This window comes from Chaetura pelagica, unplaced genomic scaffold, assembly GCF_000747805.2.
Source record: "Chaetura pelagica isolate M959 unplaced genomic scaffold, ChaPel_1.0 scaffold171, whole genome shotgun sequence".
NCBI classification, from domain to species: Eukaryota; Metazoa; Chordata; class Aves; order Apodiformes; family Apodidae; genus Chaetura; species Chaetura pelagica.
This window is the reverse complement of record NW_009952066.1, coordinates 3,625,389-3,652,752: the sequence shown is the minus strand read 5'-3', so window position 1 is coordinate 3,652,752 and position 27,364 is coordinate 3,625,389. Positions and strand designations below refer to the sequence as shown.

The following is a 27,364-nucleotide window of genomic DNA, read 5'->3' as shown; positions in this document are numbered from 1 at the left end:
GCTAATGAGAATGTAAGTTGGCATTTCTTTGTTGCTTCAGCTCTGCTACTTCCCAGGCTGGAGCAGCCTGCTTGAATAACTGGATGAACAGGTTAAACACGAACACTGACTTTCTGGAAACTCAGCAACTGATTTTACATCAGTGGTATCATTCAACTTACTCCACCATGAAAGACAAAATTTCACAGGCATGACATGAGGGAAGTCCACAGTGAGGGGCACAGAGAGGGGAGAGCACCGTGTGATTGGAACTGTGGATAAACCCAACCACTCAGGCAACTGTTTTGTTTTGAAGAAGGAGCAGTTAAAACAACCCAAGATGTTGGTAGTTATCAGTGGGAAGTGATTAGGCAGTGTTTAATATTTATTTCATATCAGAGCAGATTGTTGGGATATTGCAGGCATAATCTTAAAGAAAACCCACGTTACTGAAATGTATTTTTTTCCTACAAGAGATTTTCCTATCATTTTAGAAAAGAAAGACACAAGAAAGTAAAATGTGAAATCATAGGAATATTTAGTAGATGGATGAGCACTGCCTCGAGAGAGACAAACCCGATGCAGGGTTTTTCCAGAAAGCCAGAAACCACAAGTCAGTAGGTGAATTTGAGAATCAGTGGACTTTGTTCTCACACAATTGATTGGTCTGTTTGAAAAGCATCTCTGTGTGCTTATATACTGATAACACACTCATATACTGATAATAAAAGGTGTATCTATATCTAACACAGCTGGGAAGAATTACTGACAAAAGTCAAGCAGCAAAAGTCGAAACCAAGTTGTGCTGTGTTGCCCTCTTCTGTCTTTATAAATGTCCTCTTACTATCCTTTGTACTTACATCTCTGTATCCTTCTCCGATATTCCCAGAGATGTCACCTGCTATGTCTCTGCAGCCAGCAGGACAGTATCTGCTGTAGTGGGAGAAGAGAGGCTTGTTTAAAATATGAGCAGTAGTGACAATACACAGAAACAAACTTATACAAAAGATATGCTCTCAAACAAATAAATATTTTAGCATTAAGTTCTGGCTGATGGTCTCTTAGTGAGTCTAAGAGATAAATGGGACCTTGAGTTCATGGGCAGACTGCATACAGCAGCACACAAAGACCCAGCAAAGCAGTTCTGCAAAGGTATTTCTGTTTAATTCTCTTGTTCTAGAAATGCTACCACTTGAATTTTCAGCACAGCCCAGATAAGAAGCCTACATGCACATCCAGACAGCAGCCAGAAGGGCACAATTTATTACCCTTTTAAATCCTATCACAAGGTTCAAGGAACCAAGAAATTATAGTATGTTCTCAGATAATCTTGTATCAGCTAGGGCATGATCTGTTCACAGGAGAAGCACTGGAAATTGAGGCTACTTTGAATTTCAAAGTGGAAACTCTTTTTACATATACCATGTATATGTATGCCCAAATGACGCTTGTTTTGTAACTCTATTCCCTCTTTTTTTCTGGGCCACAGACTTTCATTCTGCACTACTGCTTCTCACAACTGGGCCTTGGACTATTACAGCATTGGAGCTCAAAAAAATCCATTTCTCCAAGAAACCAAGATGGTATCTCCCTTACATGGCATTTTCTAAGAACTGGCCCAGATGACAGCTACAGCAAAGCAAGCCACAGCACAGGGAGCTGCAAACTCTCTTTACCTGTATTCGTTGTGTGTGTAGTGGTTCCCTCGCTCCAAACATGTTATTAGATCTGTGAAAAGTTTACAAACGTCAATCCCCATTGCAGGATGTGGAAGTAAAGACAAATATTTGGCTAAACATGAGATTACATTTAAAGATCTCTCTGTATAATACTTAAAAACCAGTTAGAAATTAGATAGAAAGAAACAGCTGTTTTTCCCTTCTTTTTTTTCATCTCCCTCTTTTCCTCTTCCGAGGTTTTACACCTTCAACAAAGTTGCACAGACCCCCAGAATATTAAATGTAGAAATCAAACCTTAATCTCTCCTGTCCCTTCATCCTATCACTGTTGTAGACACAGGAGTGAAATACCAGCTGAGCTCCAAGGAGAAGGTACTAATTTTCTCTGTCACTGGGCATGTATTGCAACTTGCATGGGTAGGATTTCAGCAGCTATTTTATCTGGTTAACATTACAGCTACTTCTTGCACACATGCTATTAAAATGATCATGATTCATGCTAATCTGGAAATATTTAGGACCAAACATTTGGACTAAAGTCTATGTGTATAAAGAAGATAATGAAATAGGAGGGGCTATGCTACCAATCCTTTATAAATAAGTGCTTTTGGAGTTCACTTTACCTGGATGATCACTACTGGCATAGGACAACAGAAAGCCTCGTCCAGACACGTGGGATCCACTCTCAAAGTGAATAGTTGCTTCATTGCTATCCAGAATGATTTCTTTGAGGATGGGCTTCACATTACCACAGTATGGCCCTACAGACCAAACAAAAAAGATTTCAAAAGTTTAGATGACATGATTAGACTGGAATATTCCCATGATTAGCTAGGTTTTGTAACACACTATTCTCCTCCAACCCAAATGTTGACAAAAGGGTTTTGGCTCCAGTCCTTTATGGGCACTGAGCTCCAAAGTTACACTGACAAGGAGTGGCCAGGATCCAATTGTCTCTCCATGGCAGCAACTCCAGCACCCACGTCTTTCATCACATAAGCCTTAAGAGAATGATTAATGCCCTTTGGCCTTTGAAGTACAGCATGCTTACAAGCCTGAGTTACAGCAGTAACTCAGCAGAGCAAAGAACAGAACATTCAAAGGCAATCCAGGGGATCTACACAGCATCCCCTGGATAAACTCTCCAAACACGTACAGGTCACCCTACTGTGGCACAGCAGCCACTTGGGAAAGGTTAGGATCAAAAAGAGGGTACCTGATTTTCAAGGACATGTGGGCCACGAGCCAAAATTGTACTACATGGCAGTGCTGCTTTGCTCAGAAAATGTCTTAATTCATTTTTGTTTTAAAAACATTGTTAGACCACTGAAATATGCAGTTAAAGTCTCTGGAGTTTTTAACAAAACAGATTGGGACAGAAAGGGGAAGAAGGGAGAGGGACAGGGAGACGAGAGCCTTGTGCTTACAGAGAATTAGATAAGGGCGTTACAGCTACCAACTGCAGTATCTTGGAACAGTCTTTGGAACACTCCTTTCTTGTGACAGCAGGTGTGCCTAAGACTCTTAATAATTATATTTGCTTCTTCAAAAGTAAGTTCCTGAGGGGAGCTTTCTTTCTGTTGAGATTGCCACAGTCTTTGCTCTTGCCTTCTGGCACAGCACCTGGGTGCAAACACTTGTCCCTGGCTGCCCCCAGGCACAGATGACAAAGCATAACCAAAGCAGTTTGGGGACCCTTTTTTGAATTTATGAGAATGCTTACATTAGAAACTGCTTAGAAGAGGGTTTTGTAAAATAGCAGGGTTTTTCCCCAAGAGAAAAAACAGAAAAAGACTCTTTACAAGCCCTCAGCCCATTTGTTCAGGTGACTGACAGCTTTTAGATCCTAAAGCAAGTCCTTGGGAGGAAAAAGGACCACTTTGATTTTTCCTAGGCAACCTCATTTTATTGGTGGTGGCTACTTCAGGGCAACTTAGAGCAGAGATAAAAGAAATTACAATCACAGCACAAATTTGATGAATGCTGCCTTTCCTAGAGGGCTCCTAAGAGCCTCTTCATTTTGCTTGATAATCTTGGGAGAGTCTTTCCTAAATACTTCACCAACCTTAAAACAACTATTGAGATCAGCCTATAGAGTAGTCAAATTTGAGCCAATGACAGCCAGAATGGGACAAAGCAAAGGCAAAACTCTGTCTTTTGGCTTACAAAAATCATGCAGCGAAGCCAGGCAGGCAAAGAAACAAGCAATGAGTGTGACATTTCCCTGGAGTACTAGCATTGAAAATGACTCATGACTTAGTCAGAGTAAACAATGTCTAGAAAAAGGGTTAAACAAATTGCTTAGGAAATGAACTTATCAAAAAGACAGCATCTGACACTGTGTCATACCAGACAACTGCATGAGTGATTTATTTGAGAAGGTCTTTTGTGTCAGATTGGAGTGGGAGATATAAAGTGCTAACTTAGATATTTTTCTTTTCTCTTTTCTTTTCTTTTCTTTTCTTTTCTTTTCTTTTCTTTTCTTTTCTTTTCTTTTCTTTTTTTCTTTTCTCTTTTCTTTTCTTTTCTTTTCTTTTCTTTTCTTTTCTTTTCTTTTCTTTTCTTTTCTTTTCTTTTCTTTTTCAAGAGAAAGGGGAAGAAGACAGGGAGGCATTGCATTTCTTCTGAGAACACCTAAGAAAGCCTTAGTCTTTTTCTTCTCTCGAGGACTGTCTCTACATATTTTCTCACAAGTGCTCTTTGGCTTCCTCCCTCGCAGCAACTGGCACTGACCTGTCTGCTCTGTAGGTATGATTTAGATGGCTGATTCACTCAGCCACACACCAGCTGGATCAGGTCTATGTGTCTGTCCTCCAGTAGCAAGTCTACATACATTCCAGCCAATTATACAAACAAATCATGCATGTCATAAGCAAAGCAATAAAATAAATATAACAAATAATAAAATCTAGACACATGGAGTTGTATAACAAATTTAAAAAAAACAAAAAAACCCAAAAAATTCAGAAACAATTGGATTAAGAAATCAGCATGCAATGCCTAAGGACAAGTTTCTACTGTTAAGTAACAAATCCAAGAAGGGTTACCAAGTTACAGTTATTGTCTGTCAAGAGCAGTTCTGGTGTACCAAGAGACTCCTGTAGGTAGCTCAAAACTAAGGGGGCCTAGGACTAATTCTTTAAAGGATATAGAAGCAAGAAACAGTATCCACTGAAAGAAGGAATATTTTCCAAAATTGTATCCATTTTCTGCATAGATTGGGAGAAAAAAAAAAGGTGTTATTAATACTACAGAACACTCACTTCTTTTTTTGTGATCTGAGAATGCCTTTCAAAACATTGCAACACAGTTCTAAGGAATTCAGGTAATATATCAGCCCTACACTGCCAGGTCTTCAGAGTCTCCTGAGATCTAGCAGAGTTTATTTCTGTGCTATCAAATACAGAAATGAGCACTGAAAGGTAGGGTTTAGTAAAAAGTTTAAGCATTACCTCAGTCCTCTATTGCTGTCTGTACAGAAACTGATCAGATACCAGTTTAGCTGAGGGGTTCTTTACTCCCTGAAAGATACCTGCAGTCTGTTTTTAGAGAGAGGTGTTATTCTGCACTTTTCAGTGTTTGTTGTGTTTCAAGTGACCAATACAAGCATCTTTCTGATGCTGTTAATAATACTGTTTTATGTTTGGCAACACCTCTCTCCATTTTGCCAAGTTTTTGCAGAGTGGAATTTTTCATAGAATCATAGAATGGTTAAGGTTGGAAGTGACCTTAAAGATAATCAAGTTCCAATCTCCCTGATACGAGCAGGGACACCTTCCACTAGGACCAGGTTGCACAAGACCCATCCAACCCGACCCTGAACACCTCCAGGGAAGGGCATCAACAACCTCCCTGGGCAACCTATTCCAGCTTCTTACTACCTTCACTGTGAAGAATTTCTTCCTGATGTCTAACCTAAATCTATTCTGTTTCAGTTTAAAACCATTACCCCCTGTCCTATCACTACCTTCTCTGGTGAAAAGCCCCTCCCATCTTTCCTGTAGCCCCTTTAGGTACTGGAAGGCCGCTATAAGATCTCTCCAGAGCCTTCTCTTCTCCAGGTTGAACAGCTCCAACTATCTCAGCCTGTCTTCATAGAAGAGGTGCTCCAGGCCTTTGATCATCTTAGTGGACCTTCTCTGGACCCTCTCCAACAGGTCCATATCTTTCTTGTTTCCAGAGCTGCCCACAGCACTCCCAGTGGGGTTTGACCAGAGTAGAGCAGAAGGGCAGAATCACCTCCTTGGCCCTGCTGGCCACACTTCTTTTGATGCAGCCCAGGATGCAGTTGCTCTCTGGGCTTTGAGCACACACTGGTGGCTCATGACGAGCTTCTCATCTACTACCACCCCCAAGTCCTTCTCCTCAGGGCTGGTCTCTAGCCATTCTCCCCCCAGCCTGTATTTCTGTCTGGGGTTGAACTAATCCAGGTGCAGGACCTTGCACTTGGCCTTCTTGAACTTCATAAGGTTGGCATTGTCCCACTTCTCAAGCCTTTCAAGCTCCCTCTGGATGGTGTCCCTTCCCTCTAGTGTGTCAATGACTCCACACAGCTTGGTATCATCAGCAAACTTTCTGGGGATACACGCAATCCCACTGTTCATGTCTCCAACAAAGATGTTGAACAGCACTGGTCCCAGTACTGATCCCTGGGGAACGCCGCTCCTCACTTGCCTCCGCTTTTAACTTCAGATTCTCATTTTCCCCTAACCAATTTATTTTACACTGACAGTCTTCCAAGAAATTTCCCAGGGAGAGAACTTTTTATTAGAAAATAAAACTGATTCAGGGCCAAGACACTTTTCTGGTTTCAGTTTTGACTGGAATTTTATGCTTTCACCTGTCTTCCAACTTTCTTTAGAAAAATAATGGATTATAGACTCCTTCCTATGCACTTCCATACAGCAACCCTCCATTTACTTTAATGTTGTAAAGGCAAAAGCAAAAGGATAGTCTTCCAGGCTCCCTACATTTCGCCTTGTGGTACCCCTGAATTAGATGCAGTTTTTCTACACAGAGTAACACCCAGCAGATTTGCTCTTCATTGACTTGTACCTTCAATACATACATTGTGAGATTTTATAGACATTAAAAGATTAAAACCAATTGGCGTCTTCAGACACTAGACTTCATCTGAAAACTGTATTTATTAGTCAGTATTTTCCACTTGCAACTGAGGTGGCAAAAATACTACTTTATAATTTACTTTTAAAACTCATAAGTGCTTCCTGCCTTCATTCCACCTAGGATTTACTGATTTCTCCAGGCTGTCTATACAAATGCTGTGCAACCATAGTGGAGAGGCAGGATGATGGAGAAAGCCTTGGTTCTTTTCTGGTATGAAAAGGAGACACTTGTTTATAGTCATACTAACTTTTACTGCAGCATTTGGACTTGACTCTGGATAAATATTTAATTCCTAAACTTGGGACTAAGCCAAAAGTTTTTTAAGATCCCTTTTGAGAACTGCCAGATCACGTTATCAGTTTTTCATCTTCTAATCTTAGCTATGAGGTGAGTTGTTTTGCAATTTTGGCTTGAAAAACTAGTAATAAATGCTGATCTCTCTCCTTGTTTCCTGTTGAAGTGACTAGACTAGAGCTCTGCTAGGGTAAGTAGGTAGGAGTGTTTGGTTTGTTTACTAAGAACAAAGAAAAGAGCTTGATTTAATAAGCAGATCTATAACATGTCATGAAACTGAGTAGGTGTTCTCCATATTTCAGCATTACTACATCTAGATGCAGGGCCTTTTCTTCTTTCTGTGTCTCATTAACCAGTTGACCTAGCTGTGGTTCCGTCTGTTTGCTCCAGATTCTTTGAGATATAGATATCTATAATTTATTTTTATTTTAATTCTGCAGGAGAACTTTTGTAGGCCTAGAGATTTTGAATATACCTAATATTATATTCTCTATAATTAAGGTAACATTTAATACCTTCGTCCAGAACTCCTGATCTATTTGAATGGTTAAAGTGGCTTAAATGTAATACTTTTATTTTGGAATCACTGTGCCTAAGCAGTATTAACATCCTGCAAGATAAATGGCAAAATGTCTCATGGATATCCTTTGGCTGGCTCTTCTGGAGACTGAAGATATTCTTTTACATGTTGTTTATTTTTTAAATGTTAGCAGTAGTCTGCTGCTTTTGTCTTTCTCATAATAGTGTTGTTTTGCAAATCTGATTATCTTTACAGCATTGTCTGGATTTATGAAGTCTAGTTTACTGCTACTGTCAACCAGGCTCTGGCATACTTCCAGAGATTGCTTTGTTGAATTATGCTTCTTTATTTTTCTTACTTCCCTTATGAAGCGCTGTGCCTAGAGGACTCTTCTCTCACACCAGCTGGCAATTCTACAGGCTGTTTGTTTCTGTAGTTCTTAATATTTTCTGCCTTTTCTGTAAGATTACTGCCTTTTAAATGTAATTCTGGCCCCCTTTAGCTATTGCATGTCCGGTTCATTCTGCTTGTTCTGCTCTCAAATTCCTCAACTTACTTTGAAGTCTGGAGCTTGACATCTGCAGAGGTCTTTAAGAAACCCAGTTTAGATATTAGCTCACAACATCCCCTCTTCAGTGGGGGATCTTCTCCCTTTTCTTTAGCGTCTGTCTGGCAGGGTAGGGCATGGCTGGTGAGCAATGCGTAGCAATGATCCCATGGATCTGCCGCTCCAGGATTGTAATTTCCTCAGGAGTTTGTTTGGGGAAAACAGTTTCAATTGTGATCCTTATATTTAGAAGCCTCTTCTCAAATAAAGTTTGGAAGTACCTCAATAGCTGTGGAAGGACAGGGGCTGTGATGAACATGGATGATGCTTCACTTCAGAGCTAGAAACCCAGCCAGAGTGCAAGTCTTTCACTAACAGCTCACAAAACCAGCAAGGATCTGTTGTATAAAAACATCTGCATTCTTGAAATTCATCTCCAACCCACATTCACACAAATGCTCCATTTTCATAAGCAATAACTCCTCTTCCCCTACCAAGGAGCAAAGGAGTGAGGAGAGAGGCCTCCTCTTTGTTCAAATGCTGCCACACGCATGTGCAGGGATAACCAGCATCACTCTGCAGGGATACAGCAGGGTACAAAAAAGGGCTGCTCTGTGTCAGTCTTTGCAGGACATGGGGAAGGTGGTGTTTAGTAACTCAAGAGTTGACAGAATAGTCACATTTGTTAGTCAGGATGAGACAGCTGTTATTCAACATTTAACTCTGTGCAACAAAGTCTGACTGGTAAGCATTTCTCATTTTAGGAAAACCAAATACAACTGTTAGTTAGCATTTCCAAAGGGGAAATGGCAAAAACTGTAATAAAGGAAAGAAAAAGGCATCCAAGCAGAGTCAGGTTGGAGAAGTAATTACAATTTTAAAAGGGCCAACAGCAGTGGTTGTAGGTCTGCCTGCTTAACCTCAGGTGAGATTCCCCCACTTCAAACATATCTGTGGTTTCAGCCAAACCCAAAGACAGAAGTGCAGCAACCGTAAAGTATCATTAGTAGAGAGCTGTAGCTGTTTAACAAAAGCCACAGGAAGACACACAATACACTTCATGCAGCTAAGAGGGAAAAAAATGAGTTAATTTGATAAAACAGAAGCAGATATTCTTTATTGCATGTCTGTCTAGAGCTGAAAGCTCAGAATACTACAACCACTCAGGCGAAACCCAACTGTTAGAAGAGTTCTGACTCTTAAGAGACTGCTCAACGTGATCTTCAGTGAGAACTAGTCTGGGCATTTCACTGGATTTCCTGAAATACCAGAAACGATACTGCAATAACAAGTTTCCTTTGAGGGGCAAAAAAGAAACTTGGGCACACCCTTTATTCAAGCAAGATATTAATTACAATACACAATAAGGTGAGACTGGTTTGATGAATCCCCTCAAGTCATAATGCCAGGTAGGAGGCATCCAAAGGTGCTGGATTCTCCTGCACACCCGCATGAGTAGGTGTGCACACACGTGCACGCCCCATCTCTCCACAGCCATCAGACACTTGTGCATCAGTAAATGCTCCATTTGTCTAACAACCCTTAGTGACGGAGCATGGGGAGGAAAGAGCACTTTCAGTAATTTCTCTACCTATTTCACACTAGTTACTGGCTGTAAATTATGCAAGAACAAGTTAAATGCACTAACTCCCCAAATTATTACTAGTCACTCAGCAGATCTGACATCCACCCCAGAGGAACACATCAACTTCCTACTGACTGCAAGTGAATGGAGAAGTAAGTAGGCTCTTATCTCTTCCTGAATCTCTCTCCAGTCAAGACTAATGATCGTCTCAAAATTAAGGGAAAAAATACTAAGCCATTAGTTGGAGAGAGGGGAAAATAACAGAAGAAGAAAAAAAAAAAAAAGTCAAAAGTGGTACAGAAATCTGATAAAAGACCTGAAAAGAAGCTGACTAAAAGCAGTTCCAGTTCAACTTTTAGAACATTTATGTTACACCTTCATAAGGAGTGCAATATGTGTTCTTGAGAACTACAGGGACCACATGGTTAATCTTTTTTTCACATACCCCTTTAACTAATCAAAAAAAGAAGCTCTTATTCAGAGCTCAGTATTTTTAATATGCTCAGATAATGCAATTAACTTAAGAAGAAAAGCATTTCAGTAAAAGCTGCACCTTGCCTACACTGTGAGATCATTCTTCATATTAATTTTTATTCTAGATTCTTTTTGTGGCACAAAAAGACCCCGTGTATTTTCATCCAGTGCAAAGCTTTGCCTTCGAAACAGAACACGATCTTCTATTTATTTCTCCTAGATACAACATGTGCAAAGCTGTACTAATATTTAAAGGTTTGTCAAAGGTGACTCAGTTTCACCAAAACTGGTGTTACACTACCTGTGCTGACTGATGATTGATATTTTCACAAAGCCTGGATACAAAGCTAATGGTTTGAAAAAAAAGGCTTGTTACAGGATCCTTCCTACAGTAAACAGAAAAAAAATAGTGCGAAGAGTAATAACCCAGACATATAGTGTTCAGACACTTTATGTCTCTGATTTTAGAGCTTCATTAAGATGACCTTTGGATGGCAATATTAGAGAAATCTAACTACAATTGCTCCCTTCATAGGTCCATCAAAACTGACAAGTATCAAAGGTGAGAACTGTAACATTACGTTCGTGTCCCAGTTGAGCAGGGAGGCTCCAGTCGATTGGAATACGCAAAGCCACAAAGCTTGAGGAATGCCCTGAATGTAATTAGAACTTGCATGTAAGTGATCTAATCTGTAGTCACTGATTTACAAAATTAAGAAATCAATGTTAGGCTAACAGAAATCGATGAATCCAGTCCTTTGTATATAACAGCTTCCTCTTACTGTTTGAAACACAAGTACCCCAAACATGACTTGCGTTACTCCTAGCTAATACTTCATGAACCCCAGGAGAAGGTTATAGCAATGAGTGACTTACAGTTAAATGTAAAGATACCACCCGGGAGAAACTGGAAAGGAAAATAACACTTAATCATCTGAAGACTTAAGTGTTTTGCCCCTGACCAATTTCCTAAGCTTCAGATATACCCCTCAATAGACATTTGTACAGATACTGACGTTCATTCTGTTGTTTTCTGCAGAGCTGAGGAGATCTGCATGGCATTTAAAACATATTGCCCTTCAGACCTTATGGTCTTATAAATGCAAATCTTTTAAAGGCTTCTGGGCTAATTTGAAACATGAGTAATATTCACATTTAGCTTTTTAGATTTTTCTTTTTAAACCCAGACCAAATACCCAAAACGTGCAAAGATTGATTTTTAATTGCTCAGACATTTTCTACGCCTACAAAATCCTTTCAACTCTCCACCAGCATATGAAAGAATTTTGATGGCAAAAGTCAGTACCTTCTCATCCAAAGCAAAGATGTTGACCTGACTGTAGATGTTCATGAAGTGGGGAGAGCTGTGAAGAGGAAATCTGGGTTCAGAAATAGCTGCCTAATAGACCGAATTGACTTAGCAGTGTCCTCTCAGAGAGCTTCTTTTGTTTACACAAATGCATATTAAAACCCAGAGCTATAGTAAAGCTATTGAAATATCTGACTTATAGAAGCTCTAATATCATCCATGAATTCCCATGCATTTTAAACCACAAGCAAAATAAAGAATTTATGCATATAGCACTATGTCAACACTGTTGTTCTGCACTGATTTACCTGAATGTAGAGCAGAGACTCTGGAGGTGCACTAGTGGGAAAGTCTACAGAGAGCTGGAGACCACAAAAACCATTACAGATGGCATGTGTGCCTAAGCTACAAAACTTGTTTAATCAGATATGAGCAAAATATGCTAATTGTACAGTTTATTAGTGAGAATGCAAATTACAATCCATATGCATCAGATGTTACCAATCAGGTCTGAAAATGGGTGTGGGAATACTTTAAAGAAATTAATTCTATGGATTTGATTGCATAACACAGGTATTTTGTGTCTATATGGTGAATAAGTGCAGGACTATGTGAAGATGTCTTCAGGCTGATGTGTAAGGAGCCAGAATTTCAATCTACATCTAAGCTTCATTTTCACTTTAGAAAACATGATACTGATTTATCTTTGTTTCTTAGAAAACCCTTTGATTAGAAATGTCAAGATAGCATCAATAAGAATTATTCAAAGATATGATAATGTAATACTAAACACCTATCTCTTAAGTCCAAGTACAGACAGACTCCTGCAAGTGAACAAACTCATTAGTTATAGTTCTGAAATAAGGTAAACAATATGAAAAAATCCCAGCACACATGAACAGAAACATTCCTTATGCCTCAAATCAAGCTCTAAACAAGGCTTAGATATCAACATGTCACTGCCCACTCTTGGTGAAGGCTCTTTCAAAATGTAATACCTCCCCTTGGAGAACAATGTTTGCCTTTCCCTTCATTTTTGAGCAAGGCTTTAAAACCTCACTTGATCTTATCTTACCAGAGGAGTGACAGGCCTAGCATGTTCATGAATTAAAGGAATCATTCCCTCCTAACTACTAAGATATCTCATGAGTCCTCAGCTTAGAAGAACCACACACTTGACTGAGCCAAGCAATGAGCTGGATGACTTGAAAAACCTGCACAGGCACCACATAACTCATCTCTTCATCATCTTTTCCCATTGCATCTATTCTGCCTGTTAAGCTCAGTACAGCACCTTCAGCCTCAGCTCACTGGAGGGCTACAGCCCACTCCTAGTGGGCAAAATTCTATGAACCGTTGATTCATGAGTTTATTCCTGCACTGTGGAACTCCTTGCAGCACTACATTTGAATTGGGCTTCTGAAAGGAAGATGCACTGACTCGAAAATCAGTTTGCCTCTTCTAGAAAGAGCAGATCAAAAGTTTCAGCAACAACTGGTTGGGAAAACCAATTTGAGGAAGGCCTCAGGTTCTCCCTGGGGAGGATCCTGTTGTTGTTATGATTGTTTTAAGCACACGTCTATAGCCTGTTACTCACTTATCTTCCCATGCAAAACTCTTACAGGAATGCAGACTGGCTGCACACATTTAATATCTGCAAGTATTAAAGCCCTGTCCATTAAAAAAGGTTATCAGTGACTAACAGCTCGCAACAATACCGATTATCTCCTCTCTGAGCCCTGAACTACCCAGGAAATAGAGACATGCAGGATCATTGACTCCAGTTTCTCATCTCTATTTTGTGAGGTAGCTCTTCCCCTACCTTAGAAGGGTACAGGGCCAATACAGGTCCGCATAGTTTCTGTACCAAAGCTGTGACAGCACAACTCCACCGGGCTGAGGGCAGAGCCCTTGCAGTGGATGTGCCAGAGCTGCTCAGAAGCCCCCACGGCCCCTCTGCAGCGTGGCAGCAGCCCCAGCCTTGACAGAACAACAGCCAGTGCAAGGGGCAATGGCCTCTTGTACTGAGAATTGAAACGCTTGATTATAAAAAGGAAGAAGAAAGAACACAGGCTAATATTTCTTGCATTTTGCTGAGCTGTCTTTTATCCACACTTTCACCAGTTCATGCATTGACCATTGTCTTATCTCTTACATACCATGAAATGTTGAAGAGCTCTGGATGGTAAGGTAGCTGGATTCACATTTCTGTGATTCAATATCTAGGTCTCCAATTTTTAAGATCAGACGTTTTCCTGGAGGCACTTGGATTTTCTTTTCACAAAGAGTGTAGTTTGGGTATGTCCCAGGATAGTTCTTGGATGCCAGGGTCCCACTGTCTTGGTAAATCACCATGTGCCCACATCCATCCCCTGCAGTAGGAGAAGAAACAAGGAAGAGAAACAAAATATATTCCTCAATAAAAAATTGTGTGTTGGCCACATGTCTTAGGTGCACTTCCACCCTTGAAAAAAGTATTTTGTAGTACTCCACATCAGTTATGTTGTTGCTGAAACATAGGTAACTAAAATAAATGCAGTCACATTTCTCTCGTAAATCAGTAGAAAGAAGGGTCGAAAACACCCATGAAGATGTATTTGACAGTCCTGTAGCAACAGAGTCTCTCTGGCTTTCTGTTTTACAGTGAAACCCTACTGAAAGCCTGAAGATGCAATTCCACAAGTAATAGTTATGATCCTTCCTTAAACATTTTTCTCCCAAATAACTCTCCACCTTTTATTTCCATAGAAAGAGCTGCCAGAGAGAAGGTAACTGAATCATGCATGAAAGCACAGACATGATTTAACTACTATCACAGACCTGACTCATCTTACTTTCCTGCTGGTTTTCTTGTGCCACTTACACAACACAAAAAGCTCAGGGGACAAGATAATGACACAAGAGAAGCTTCAGAAGTGGGATGTGCAACACTAGGGGTACATAGGCTACTTCATGGTGGCATGCCTGGAGACAGAAGTGCTGCCACCTCCTTGCTCAAGGGGGGAGGGTAGGCACACATAAAGTGTTTTTTTTCATGGAACTGTGCAGGAACCAGATCACCTTTGGAGCCTTTCCTTGGTGGAGAGGCATCTGAGGAGCAGCTGCAGCAGAATATGTGACAACAGGAAAAGGCACATGGAAATGCATGGGGGGATGTGGGGACTGAGATGGAAAACAGGAAGCATCCATGAAGAGAAAGGAAGCAGGTATCAGATAAGAGACCTTGACTACTAAAGGAAGCAATTTTTAGTGAACTATTTAAAAGTGTACTAGTAAATTAAAATTTATATATTAAAGCTTAAGCTATTCTGTTCTGCTGAATCTTCCAAATAACAGCAGCTGTTGCAATAGAGGAACTAGTGCCCTATGTAGATGCATGTAATAGGCAGTCCTCACTTTTAGGTTAGCTAGGACATTGTCACTCTTTATTTATGAGTCTTGTATACTGTCATATTTATCACTGTAAAATTGAAGTTAATCCTACAAGTATTCATAAAATAAAGACTCCTGCAGAGCTGGGAGTCAACAATGTTCACTTTAACTACTCTAAAGTAGTAACTATAATCTGGAACTTCGTTTACAACTTTCCCTTATTGGAAAAGAAAAGGGAAAACAAAAGAAAAACACAACCACAACAAGATGTCATAGGGATAAACTCCTTAAAATGAAAGTTGACTGTTTATCTAGTCTTCATTTCTCTGAGCTATGTTCTGGCTTTTGTCACCTTGGTACAATCCCAAAGATCCTTTGTTGTACATAACTCTCCTCAAAAAGCTGAAAAGACGTGGTAAGGCCCTGACAACTGTCCAAGCCACAGAGCACTATATTTCTGCAGAAAGTGTACAGGCAAAACTATGCACCAAAGACCTCAGCCTGCCATTCTCTTCTGTTGAGGTTATACAAGGTCTTGTTCCCATGGAAATCCTTTTTTTTCAAATCTGCCTTTGAGTGAGCATTGAAACATATTAGCACCTGAATATCTTCTGAGGTAAGAAAGCATAATGCTATTTTCCAGCTTTTTCAATGGTGTAGCGTGGTCATTCAAACACTCCAGCTGATAGAAGGCAAGCACAGCATCACCCTGCACCTGTAATGTCCCTTGCTGCCTCTGTTCTTGCCCACCTGCCTCAAAGGAAAAGGTCATGACAAAAGCTTGTTCACCACAAGAACCGAAGCAATGTCCAAAAAATCAGACCAAGTCCTAGTAACTATCACTTCTTACAGAGAAGCCCAAAGGCAGCTCTAAGTTTTGAGTTTCTCAGCAAAATTACAAGACCAAAGAAAAATCTTACACTGAAATTTGCTGGAAAATGCATCCTAGGGAAGAAGACTGAAGGTATAGTGAAGGTAGAATAAAACTCAGGATCTAACTAATTCAAAGAGTGATTTAATGGTTAAATGAAGAATAAATATTACCACACTGTACACAGAGGGCTCAGAAATTGAAGCAAATTTGTAAGGAATTCAAAACGTGTCCCTGATCACATTAAAAAAAAAAAAAGTTATTTTTTTCCACATGAAATTTTGATTTTTCAGCAGAAATATCTTGGCCAAACCTCAAATACACCAAGATTAAATCACAACTGCTTGTCCTTATTAAAACTGTGGTTTAAATACCTGATATGTTGCTCTCTACAGGCCTTCTACAGGCTCTTCTGGGTGGAAATCTGGGTATTCAACTAGCCAGCAGTTTGACACTGGACTTCTTGCTAATACTACATTATCACTTAGCATTATCAGAGAACTGCTTTATATCACTCCAATTGGCAAGAAGTTGGCAGCATTGCCTCAGACATCCAGGGCATTTCTCACTGGACAGGAGCAAAGCAAAATATTTGAGCACAAGATACGCAGCAGCCAGAAAGTGTAAACAAGCTTAGATTTAATAAAATCTCTCTTTAGCACCAGGAGTTACTAAAAATACATCAAACATGCTTTGTAATCCAAATTCCCAGAGGCATTTGAATCAAGATCAAGATTGTGGTCTCTGGATTGCAGGCACCTGCCCACTGCCCTGCACTCAGGTTGTACCAAAGATCACACAGCACTGGAATTAAGGCTGTTTACCACAGATAAAAATAGTCTCCTGTGGCAGACGATGGAAATAACTCTCCAAGAAGTGAGAAACATGATCAGCACCTTCTGCTGCAGCAGCAGGCTCTGTGCTTGCACCTTGCCCTTTCTTGCGTGGTGTTCACTGAGAGCAGAAAGAACAACCCGAGACCCCTCTGGAGGACACTAGGCCATGGCTCTGCGGAGAGGCCGAGAGGAGGGACCAGATGGCTGGCAGGTAGCACCACTCCCCATCCTCAGACACATGCGTGATGGATGTGCATGGGACAAATCGAAGGAGTATCTCCAGGCAGCTGCATCTGGGCTGGGTCTGACCACAGCTGCTGGGTCATGGGCAGATGGGTTCACTCCAGGATCTGACCTGCCCAAGAAGGATGTAGGTCATAAAATCAATGCCCACGAACAAGCTCTGGCCCCATACCATGAGCTGCTCTGGACACAGCCCCTGACAGATACTGTGGCGTTAGCAAAACGATGGTGGTTCCAGAAGCAGCGGAGTTGGAGATCTCTGAAAAATATGCTGGTTCTCTGAGGTAGCCTCCTGCCACCCAAACCCACCTGTCTGGGCTCTCTTCTCCCATCTCTTCCCAAGCCCAATGCACAAGCCAAGCACTGGCCTCTCACTCCTGCACTCCCTGAGCTTCTACACCCCTGGCTGACATGCATGACTGAATGTGCGTGGCACCTTCACCCAAGCATTCAGCATATCACCCTATGAGTTAGCAAAAAGGCTGCAGGTTTTTACATAACTGATATAAAAGCTTTCCATGTGCTGCACCTTTCACTGGACATGTTTCTTCCACCAACTACAGAACAGTTACATAGCTTGGTATCAAAGTGCACCTTCAGAAGCATCGCTACGATATCCTGGCAGCTAACAGCTGCCTTTTTCATCCTTCTGATTCACCCTCACTAAGCAAATAATAACCGACTTGGACTCACTCCAGTGCTAAATACATGTTACACTCAGGCATGCTCATGCACACAGTCAAGTGGCTCCCTGCCCTCTTCCACCCACTGCATGAGCTCCTTCAGGCACCAGCATTTCTTTCTCAGCCTCTTTGGCTACAGATTCTAGCTACCTGCCACCTCTTGCCAACAGGTCTCTTCCCACCAGGACAAAGACCCCAAAGTAATCTTATTTTCACTGCTGCCTCTTCTCCCCTAGTTTGACATCCCTCTGGATGCCCACCTTCATGGTGGGGCTTGTGACAAGTTGTGCTCCCCACACTTACCTGGCAGCCAGGGGGCAGTGCCAGCAGCGGGCTGCCAGCCTGTCCTTCTTCCTTCACACTCCTCTTCCCTTGATAGAAGAGAGCAGAAAACTGAGGTTTTATACCTAAATTTTTGATTCAGCTAAAAATCAGTGTTTTCTGAAGAGCCACAGCTGCAAACAGACACAGCCAAAGGGAAGAAAACAGCACTGAGTTGAGGGTATGGCTTTGCAAGCTCTGATGAGAATCCCCATGAGGAGAAATGAGATTTGTCTCATCTTCCATGTTGCTTTCCCTGAAGTAATAACTCTGGCTTATTAAGTGATACAATAATAACTGAGTCAGGAAGGACTTGTGTCTGTGTTTGAAAGAAGATTCAAGTTATGCATAAGAACAGATACATATCTAAAAAAGAAATCAAACATTTCCAGTTAAACTTCTTCTTTGAATTGTCTCTTAATTTGACTCCATTAGGTTCTCAGGAAACAATTGAACCCCTGTGCTGCAGCAATTCCTCAGGACACCCATTTTGCTGCCCAAGCTAACCAAGAAGTGGCTGGGAGGAGGGCTGAGAGAAGGAAGGGAAGGTAGAGCAGCAGGAGAAACAAAGGAACATTGTGGAGTGCTGATTTCATTGCCCAAATTATTTACTTACCAACTTCAAAGGGATGCAAAAGGAGAAGGAGGTCAAACAAACCACAGTGTGTTTTCTCCCTCTTCACAGCCATTATTTACTGTAATGTCCCTCTTAAAGTAGGAATGAGAGGTAGCAAATGATCTCCAATTGGTTCCGCAGTGGTTCCATAAATCACAAATTCCCACCACAAGCCCAGCTGCAATTGCTCTGTTGGGGCTGCAGCTGGGGGCTGGCTTTCCTCCAGGTGTCCCCTGCAGCCACCCTCAGGAGATGCTCTACCTCAAACATACACCAAGTTTTTTGGTAACCAGTTGGTTTGTCACCATCAAGTACACGAAAAAATTCCCTGACAACCATCCTAAGTGCCTTAGAATGTAGCTTTCAACTACACTATTGTTTTTCAAAGTTAAAGAGTTTTTTTGGGAATTGCAGGCACATCCATGTGCCAGGGAAATATTTACAGCTGTTCTGACCTACATGGGAGTGACTTTGCTGGATTGCCACGAACACCCTGGGCAGCCTTTACTAGTCCAGAAATATCTCATCCTTATAGAAGTTTGCAAAGACAAAAAACCTGGTGGGACCTGAGATTTTATTTATTTAGCTGTTAAAATGTCAAAAGAAATGAGAAATCTCCCTATGAACAACTTCTTCCATCAACAAAAAGCCACATTCTGCTGAAGAGAGGACAGTGCATTCAGCATTCCGTTTTGAAAACAGGTATTAGAGGAAGTCTTACTTCAACTAATACAAACATGAACCAGAAATTCTCACCTTGAGACTTTTCCATAAAGACTTGATAAACTTCTTTGCTTAATGAAATAATTTTCTGGAGAGCAACCATCTCATCTGTACATGCCTCTCAAGGAATTGTGTCACGATGAAGCCTAGCACTACATTTACATGAGACCTCACTAACAAGATGATCCAGATGACTGCAGAAATCACGGTGGCAAGAGAAAACGGCAGCTACAGCTTGCTAGTCCCTTTCTATGAATTATTTATGAGGACACAGGATAAAGAAGTTGCTGCTTTCTGTAAAGAACAAAATCCTGGAACACATAAGGGACAAGGTTTACTCAAAAATGTAAATAGCATCATACAATTTTCTTGCTTTGCTTGTATTAAATACACAAATAGTAGCAAACTAGGTTTGCCTTTGCTTTTCAGGATCACTTTCTGGTTCCATCACAATCTGTGAAAGACAGACGGTACCAGAGTACATGTCAAAAATAAGTATGTTTTAGTCACTGCTTTCAGGACTTAAGCAGTATACTCAAATGTAGTCCTCCAGAGAAGCAAGTTTCAGCACTGGAATTCATTTTTCAGCACTCTAAATACAGTACTCTCAAGCTTGTGGGTGTGAGAAAAATTCTATGCCTTTTTAACTGCTGCAACAAAAGAGATTTGTATTTATGTATTTATTCCCTGCATAACTGAATTTAATATTTGTTAATGCTTTCTTTTATGGAGATAGAATACTGCTGTGATTGACCACCTCAACATTTTATTAGCCTGTGTGCTTCTGGGAACAGAAACACGACTGGAATTACACATTTGTGGAATTTTCAGAAGAATCTTAAGATTAGGGTCCCCTTTTTGCAAAGAGAAAGTTGATTTTTTGTTTTCTAACAAACATGTGCCTACTTTTAGATGCTCATCCACATTACATACCCCAAGTGCTGAGGTACTGCGAAGGCACTGAGAAGTTCATTGCCTAAGTGCTTGTAACTGTGCACTCAGAGGAGCCTTGAAGGACTGTAAACAAATGGCAAGACAGACAAGCACTTCCACCAGCCACCCACGCAGGGAAAGGCAGGGTCCTGGTGAAGCTTCAAGGCTGTTAAGGCTAGAGGGAACAAATACCCCACAGATATGAGTGTCCTCCCTGTCTCTCTGCCCACAGCATCCCAGCAATGTGGCAGGCACGTGGAGGAGCCACAGCAGGAGATGAAGCCCACTCCCACCCCTTGGTGGGCTTCTCCTGGGCTGGAGGGACATTGTGTCACTGGGTCATCTGCTCTGATTCTGCTGATTTGGGGCAAACATGCAGTTGCATTTTTATTAAGGACTTTTCAGGCAAAGTAAGAAATGCTAATCTGAACTGAGAGACATATAATATATATATGCAAATTGTTTGCTCTACTTTCTCCATCTGTTTTTTTCCTAGGTTTTTCTCTTAGCTCTGCTTTACTGGAGATTAACTTACAATATATAGCACTGAATTTGGACTGTGTGGGAAACATATGTTGTAAGCTCAGGGCCAGACTCAAATATTGGGTTGCACAGGAATAGGAATATTCACAGCAGTGCTAAGGACTGACAAACCCACCGGGACAGGAAATTCAGAGACATCAGGGTAAGGAGAGGCTGAAGTAGAGCTGTTCCAGTTACAGTAGCAGGTGGGAAGGCAAGGTTTCAAAATAGCTTAAATTCGGGTAAGAGGAAATGGCTGAACATGATAGAATGAAACCACCAGCCTTCTTTTTTAAATAGGCAATTCCCCTGTTAGTGTGGTACAAGTCAGGCAAGATTGGCAGTTTCCAACAAGTAAGGGTGGTCTGCTTTCTTGAAATGAAACCTGTCCCACCTTCCTTGAAAAATCACACATTCACTTTTTTTGTGTGTGTACGCCTAGATGGAATATGTGATTTGTTATTAAGAAACAACAACAAAGAACACATCACTTTTCTCAAAGCAAACTATGCACATCCTCCCTCCCCCCATTATGCCCAAGGTATAAAGGAATAAATACCTCAAGAGCAAATTAATTCTTTGTGATGGAAATAATAATAATTGCCATTTATGAGCAAGACTCAATTTTCTCTTTTGCTTTTTGACTCGGTCAACCTAACTTCAAGGAAAACAGGTATTTCCTCCACAGTTATTGCAATCTGACAAGTGGCTCCTTACAACTCCAACAGAAATGGAAGAAAAAACTAACTAAAGGAAGATGAAAATATGGTCAAAAAGCTACATCAGGCTTCTGACCTGCAGTACTGAGTGCAAGAAATGCCTTTTTTCAATATTTTCACACTGCTGGCCTGCCTGATACTCATCATCAAGGTATTAACTGGAACACTATGCTCAGAAGCTCCATAAACCAGAAAGCTTTGCAACTTCTATGGTTCATTGTAGTTACATTCAGTTGCTGTGAAAGATCTTTGAAATGAAAACAAAACAAAACAAAAAATAGAAAGGAACACAGTGACATCATTACTTAAGTACTACAGTGTTGGTTGTGATGCCGTGTATGATCGAGAGCACCACTTCTGTGTCTTCTGTGACACACTGTTATGAGGCTGCATACAAAGTATTTGCAAATGGATGCGAAAAACAACACGGAAAAGAACTTTTTATGCCACCTTGTGTACTCCTATACTGAAACTCCATAATTTTGTTTTATTTGACTGGATTTTTTCATTAGCAGTTCTCAAGTTTTGAAACAGCACAGCAGAAAGTTCTGAACAATTGTTCACTCAAGTGTGAATGAATACCTCAGTGTAACTGTTACATTAATTTTGATACAATATTACTAGCTTTCTGCCTAAAGAACACAGGGACTGAATTTCACCTAAAAAAACCCCAGAAAGTTCATTTTCAAAGCAAAAGCATCAGCACTTCTTGAAAATCAGAATATTCTCAGGTACCTGTTTTAAGGACCACGAGTTTAACTATGCCACTTCTGTCTATGACAAAACACTAACAGATCAGAAGTGCTGATCCCTCCTGGATTTGAAAAAATTAACACGATCACCCAAGCACTTGTTACAAATAGCACAATACTTCATATTGCAGCTTATCTATTACAACTCCGAAAACTTTCAGCTCTGTGGCTCCCAGGCATTTCAACTTCAATTCCTCTGTACCACGCTGACAAAAGAAACATGGGATTGTACAGACCTCTGGCTTTGGAAGCAAGCTGAGACAACAGGGAGGGCAACAACCCCATTGTTAAGCAATGCACCTTAATGTCAAAGCTTCCCAGTTGAGGGGGACCCAAAAGATCCTTGAATATATTTTACAGGTTAAAATCTATTTTTTCATACCTGAAGAACAAAAGAATTTTTAAAAAATTTTTTTTTGCTATGAGCTCATTTTACAAATGAAGTGTAGCTGACTATTAAGTCAAAGCAACCCACCAAGACAGAGCTGGTGTGGCACCAGAACAAAATACGAGTAGTTTGGGGCAGAAGCCACACATGCCCATTATTCACAGTTACTGCAGCTGCAACAGCAAGGTTCAGGGAAGTAACAAAGCCATTCTGTTTGGGTGGGTGAAGAAGCCCACCTACGTTTCCAGTGTTTTGAGGTCTCTCTTACTACACCATGAAGAAAAGTTTTGTTTGATTTCTGACAAGACACATGGGCCTTTGTATAACATGAGGGACCGCATCCAGAATTCCCCAACTGTTTTTGTAATTTGAAATAAACCAAATAAACACAATTTTAATTCAGTAGACACGAACATCTGGAAGATGACATCAACATGACTTCAACTTTAATGTCAAAGCCTTAGACTGAAATCCAATATTGCTGAACAATTTGTGGTGGAAGTGCCAGAAACTTGAACATCACAGATTCAAACTGCAATGGAAACAAGGTTTCTGCAGCAGCTGAGGGAAGAGACAATGTTTTAGAGCTTTAGGAAAAGCCTGATAAACATTACTGTAATTACAGTAGCAACTTGAGCCTGAATGTGTGATACCAAATACTAAAATTAAGATCTTGGTCTTGTAGGAGGCCTTAGGTCCAGATTTCTAGCCTTGCCCTGCTATGCTTTTCTTATTTATTCTCCTGTCCCTCTTCATGGTGCTTGAAAACACCTTTACTGAAGGTCCTTGGAGACAGGCAAAGATAGAGCACTGCCTGGATGCACTTGTCCTTCCTTCTACCTACACGGAGAAGCAGCAAGGAGTTGCTTTGCAGGCAGCAACCCTGTCCCATCAGAGGAACAGAAATCACAAGTAAGGATACACTGGGACTGGAAAGCCTGCTCAGGGAGGATGACAAAGTACCACCACCACCAAATTAAGCCCTTGCATGTTGGAAGAAAGCTCCAGAGAGGCAGATCCTGGTTCTGTTGAAGGAAGAGACAGGAAGAGAGGGAATGCAAGACTAAAGTGTTTCCTCCTTGTAACACTCAGCTCCCAGGCTTAATTAAACAGGATCAACAACCCCAACCATAACCACTGGCAGCCTTCCCATGTGCAAGCATCCAGCCAACCTCAAAAATGTGTCTTTAGCACTCAGACAATTTTCACAGACAGAAATCAGTTTAATTAGATAGTTCATAATTTATTCTGAAAGCAAAAATTAAGATATCTGTATACTTTTAAAACTAGTTAAACCACTATCCTTTTTTATTTAAACATCACTATTAGATTGTCCCAGTTTGAAGTTTCCTGCTTTCAGCTGTAAAGCTAATTAAACCTTTTGGGGAAGTTGTGTGCTCATTCTTATGCATTGCTATTAACATTTTTTTATTGCAAGTAGTTGGGATCCAACACCAGTCCATAGGATCCAGTCAGAAGGATTTTATTTTGATTTTGTCTGGCTTGTTTTATTCTTAGCAGATGGTGCAAACCCATGTGTTGATGAGTACATGTCACAGGAGAGCATCCAGTGTGATACAGCCAGCCCCAAACCTATGGTGATGTCTATGCTGAGGACTTTGGTGCCCACCACCACCCTCAACCACACTTCAGAGCATGGTGTGTTAGCTCAGAAGGGCTTTCAAAACTATTCTGCTTTTGGTACCTAAAACAGCTTTGAGGCATCTCTATACCGTAGCAAAAGCATCCTCGAAATTGGTGTTTTCAAACCCATTTTTTGCTGTGCTACGCGTGTAGCTTCAGTAGACTAAGGTGGCACAGTTTAGATAAATATAAATAATGTATTATGTGTATGCAAATCAACAAGTAATTTGCATAACATATTAATCAATAGCCATGCATGTTATGTGCATATGCTGGTAACAACTTTCCCAAGGCATCTTTTTCTCCCTTCTCTGTCAGTGTGACTCCCAGTGGCCTCCCTGTCTCTGATTCTGTTTGAATTATGTCCCCTGATAACCTAAAGAGAAGTACATAGAAAGGGCTTAGAGCTATTTATAGCTAAGTCTGTGTGACTGAAAACATTGCTGTTTTCATGGTGGTGGGTGCACTCGTTGCTTTTGAACTGCAACTGGAAAACTGTTCCCTCCCTCTTTAGCGATTCTAGTCAGCATTCACAAGGCAAGACAGAAGGAGCCAAGGAAAAGCAGACATAAGGACAAAATGCAAACAAACTGAAAATTTACCAATCACTTATATTCAGAAACCAGGGGGGATCGAGTAGAAGAAACATCCATCTCTATCTACATTTCAAACTGCTGGAAATGGGCATTCAAAGTGGATTAGCATGATCACACCACTATTCTTTGGTAGAGGTTTTGTACAAGCCCCTGAGAGCCTGAATAATCTCTCACAATTACTGCACATGCCATTGTCACATTAAATAACAGCCTCACCTCAAAATGTTCAAAATTCTACTGCCTATCAGTTCTTCCACACACAACAGACTCAGAAATACTGCAAGCAAAGTTCACATTCGGATGCTGATCTGCAAATCCCACACTAGTCTTATTGCTGCACTTCACTTGTCCTTAATAGAGCTAAATCTCCATTTCTGATATGCCTTCTACAAACAACCAACACTTGTGTCAGTTTGAAATCCTACTGGCCAGAAACATAGTAGAAGATGACTCAAAACTCTGAGAAGACTCAGATTCAACTCTAATTTAGGTATCTGCTGCCCACAATTACATGGTTCAAGGTCTTGCTCAATGAGACCAGAAGAAGAAACAGAATGATGACAGGCAAAGATAATGTGTCCAGGTTTGCCTCCCTTCTGCCTTGGGTTTGAACAGTTGGAAGGAGATTTTGAGAAGAGATAACAGGTCAGGCACGGTTGTGTGAGGTTGGCAGGTAGGGAACAAAGTATATTTTGTAGTTGTCAGCAAAGAACTAGCAACCAAAAAACCACAAGAGTAGTTAAGATTAGCAAAATAAAAAGGGGAAAAGAAGAACTTTTTATTATAAATCCCAAAGCTATTTATTACTCATGCACAGTCATAGATGTGATATTTGTCCCCAGGTGAGACCTACTAAGCTTGTAAATATGTTTTAATTAATATCAGTTCCCCAAGACCTCAACCTTTCCCATCATCATTCTGTGAACAACAAAATTCCGTGTTTAATAGATGCCCCCGTATAACACATGTTTAATCTATTTTCAAGAGCAGAAAAAGAGCTGACAGCTGGGCTCTGCATATGAACCAGGTTATTCAGTAACCATACCACGGTGAATAAAAAGAGGCCTTTCCTTAGTTTAAAACTTGTGAGCACAGAAGCTGTAACAGCAGCTTCATCCTTGTTCTGTAGCATCTCTCAGGAAAAAACCAAAGAGGAAGGTGAGTTGGTTATGAAAAAAGCAGGTAATGAAGCCAGTTCATGAGAAGCCAAGAAAATGTACCACTTTCTTTTTAAAAATAATATATTTAAACCAGTACATCTTTCTTTGAACCAGCTGGTGGGAGACACCAGTAGTTACAACCTACAGAATTTGTTGAAACTCAGCCCAGTTAGTCCTGGCACTTCTTGTGCTCCATTGCAACTTTTAAGTCAAGAAGCTTGTGTGACAGGAAGTTGGTATCCACTTATCCTTATCTCCTTTTTTTGACTGGTGTGACTTTAGAACACTTAGCCCCTAATTTATAGGGTGATATCAATAAACAAACAAACATAATAACTACCCCCTAAGGAGAAAGAAAAGTCAGTCAAAATCTCTTCTGCCTTCTAGATGCTGGACAGGCTATCTTGTAAATTTTAATTTGGTCCAAAGAGAAGCAGGTAAAATATTCCTTTTTGTTTCCATGCTCTTGGTATAATGGTAGAAATATTTTGAATATAAATACAACAGAAGTGCTTTGGGAACACAGACAAGGTATAGGATTCACACTTACTGCTTAATGTCACTTTATGCACTAAAAGCAGCAGAAATCCCAGAAAAATGTAGTATCTCTATCTGAGCCTCCAAATTATTTTCTCCTTGATGTCATCATGTGGGAGACAAACATTGATGAAAGAGGAAATAAACAACAAACAAAAAAAACACTAATGAAAAAGAGGAACTGAGGGAATATTTTTTTCCCTGCATACATGTCTCTTGGAGCATATAAAGTTGGAGTCTCAAAATAGGGAAACATATTGAGAACAGAATAGCAAAGCTTCAAAGGAAGAAGGCTACCATATGAAGCCGAGGAGTAGAAAGGCAACACATTTCACACCGAATTTTCCCTTCTGTATCAGGAATCTCCTGTAACAGGGAGTTATGGAAAAAAACAACAAACAAACACAGGTATAAATCAGCCACAGACTTTGTACCCCTGCCTGGATGCAAGGCTAACGCACAGCAATGGGTTCTGAAATTTACAGCCAAGGTGGAACGTGAATACGGGGACTATTAATTTATCTGAATGCCTTGTCAAGCTCATTATGATGCTTAATTTCCAGTGTTAACTATTTCACCAGCAGCTGGCAGCGAAATCTTCTAAGATGGATGCATGAGGCCATGCAATGCCACAGCCATAAGGCTGCAACTCCTCGACAGAAGTCAGCTGCACTTGTAATTCACACAGGAAGCTTAACCGTGAGCCACATAAAAGCACAAGGCACAGAGAGCAGTACCTGGGCCGTCATTTTAACCAACTGCAGGATTACAAAAGGGGCTTGCAAGATCTCCTTGAGATTCCTACGAAGCTTTGTCCCGGCACGACTAAGGGCAATTTCTTTCTCAGCGAGGCAGCAGGCGAGCAGACGTGCCTGTGTCCCTCGGTGGGACAGGGGCTGCCAGGGCGGTGCTGCCGGTGGCCGCGCCCGGGGCT

At 40.8% G+C, this 27,364-nt stretch overlaps 1 protein-coding gene across 1 annotated transcript in view; it reads right to left on the bottom strand.

The window, feature by feature from the left end:
* The window catches only part of DCBLD1 (discoidin, CUB and LCCL domain containing 1), a 34,927-nt gene extending 19,269 nt beyond the window's left edge, over positions 1–15,658 (bottom strand). Inside the window, exons 1-5 of the mRNA XM_010005242.1 lie at positions 15,637–15,658; positions 13,674–13,886; positions 2,282–2,419; positions 1,656–1,707; positions 840–912 (exon numbers count right to left, since the gene is read on the bottom strand). Of these exons, the coding sequence (XP_010003544.1) occupies positions 840–912; positions 1,656–1,707; positions 2,282–2,419; positions 13,674–13,886; positions 15,637–15,658 (498 nt within the window). The remainder of the gene's footprint in view (positions 1–839; positions 913–1,655; positions 1,708–2,281; positions 2,420–13,673; positions 13,887–15,636) is intronic.
* Between the last annotated feature and the right edge of the window lie 11,706 nt (positions 15,659–27,364).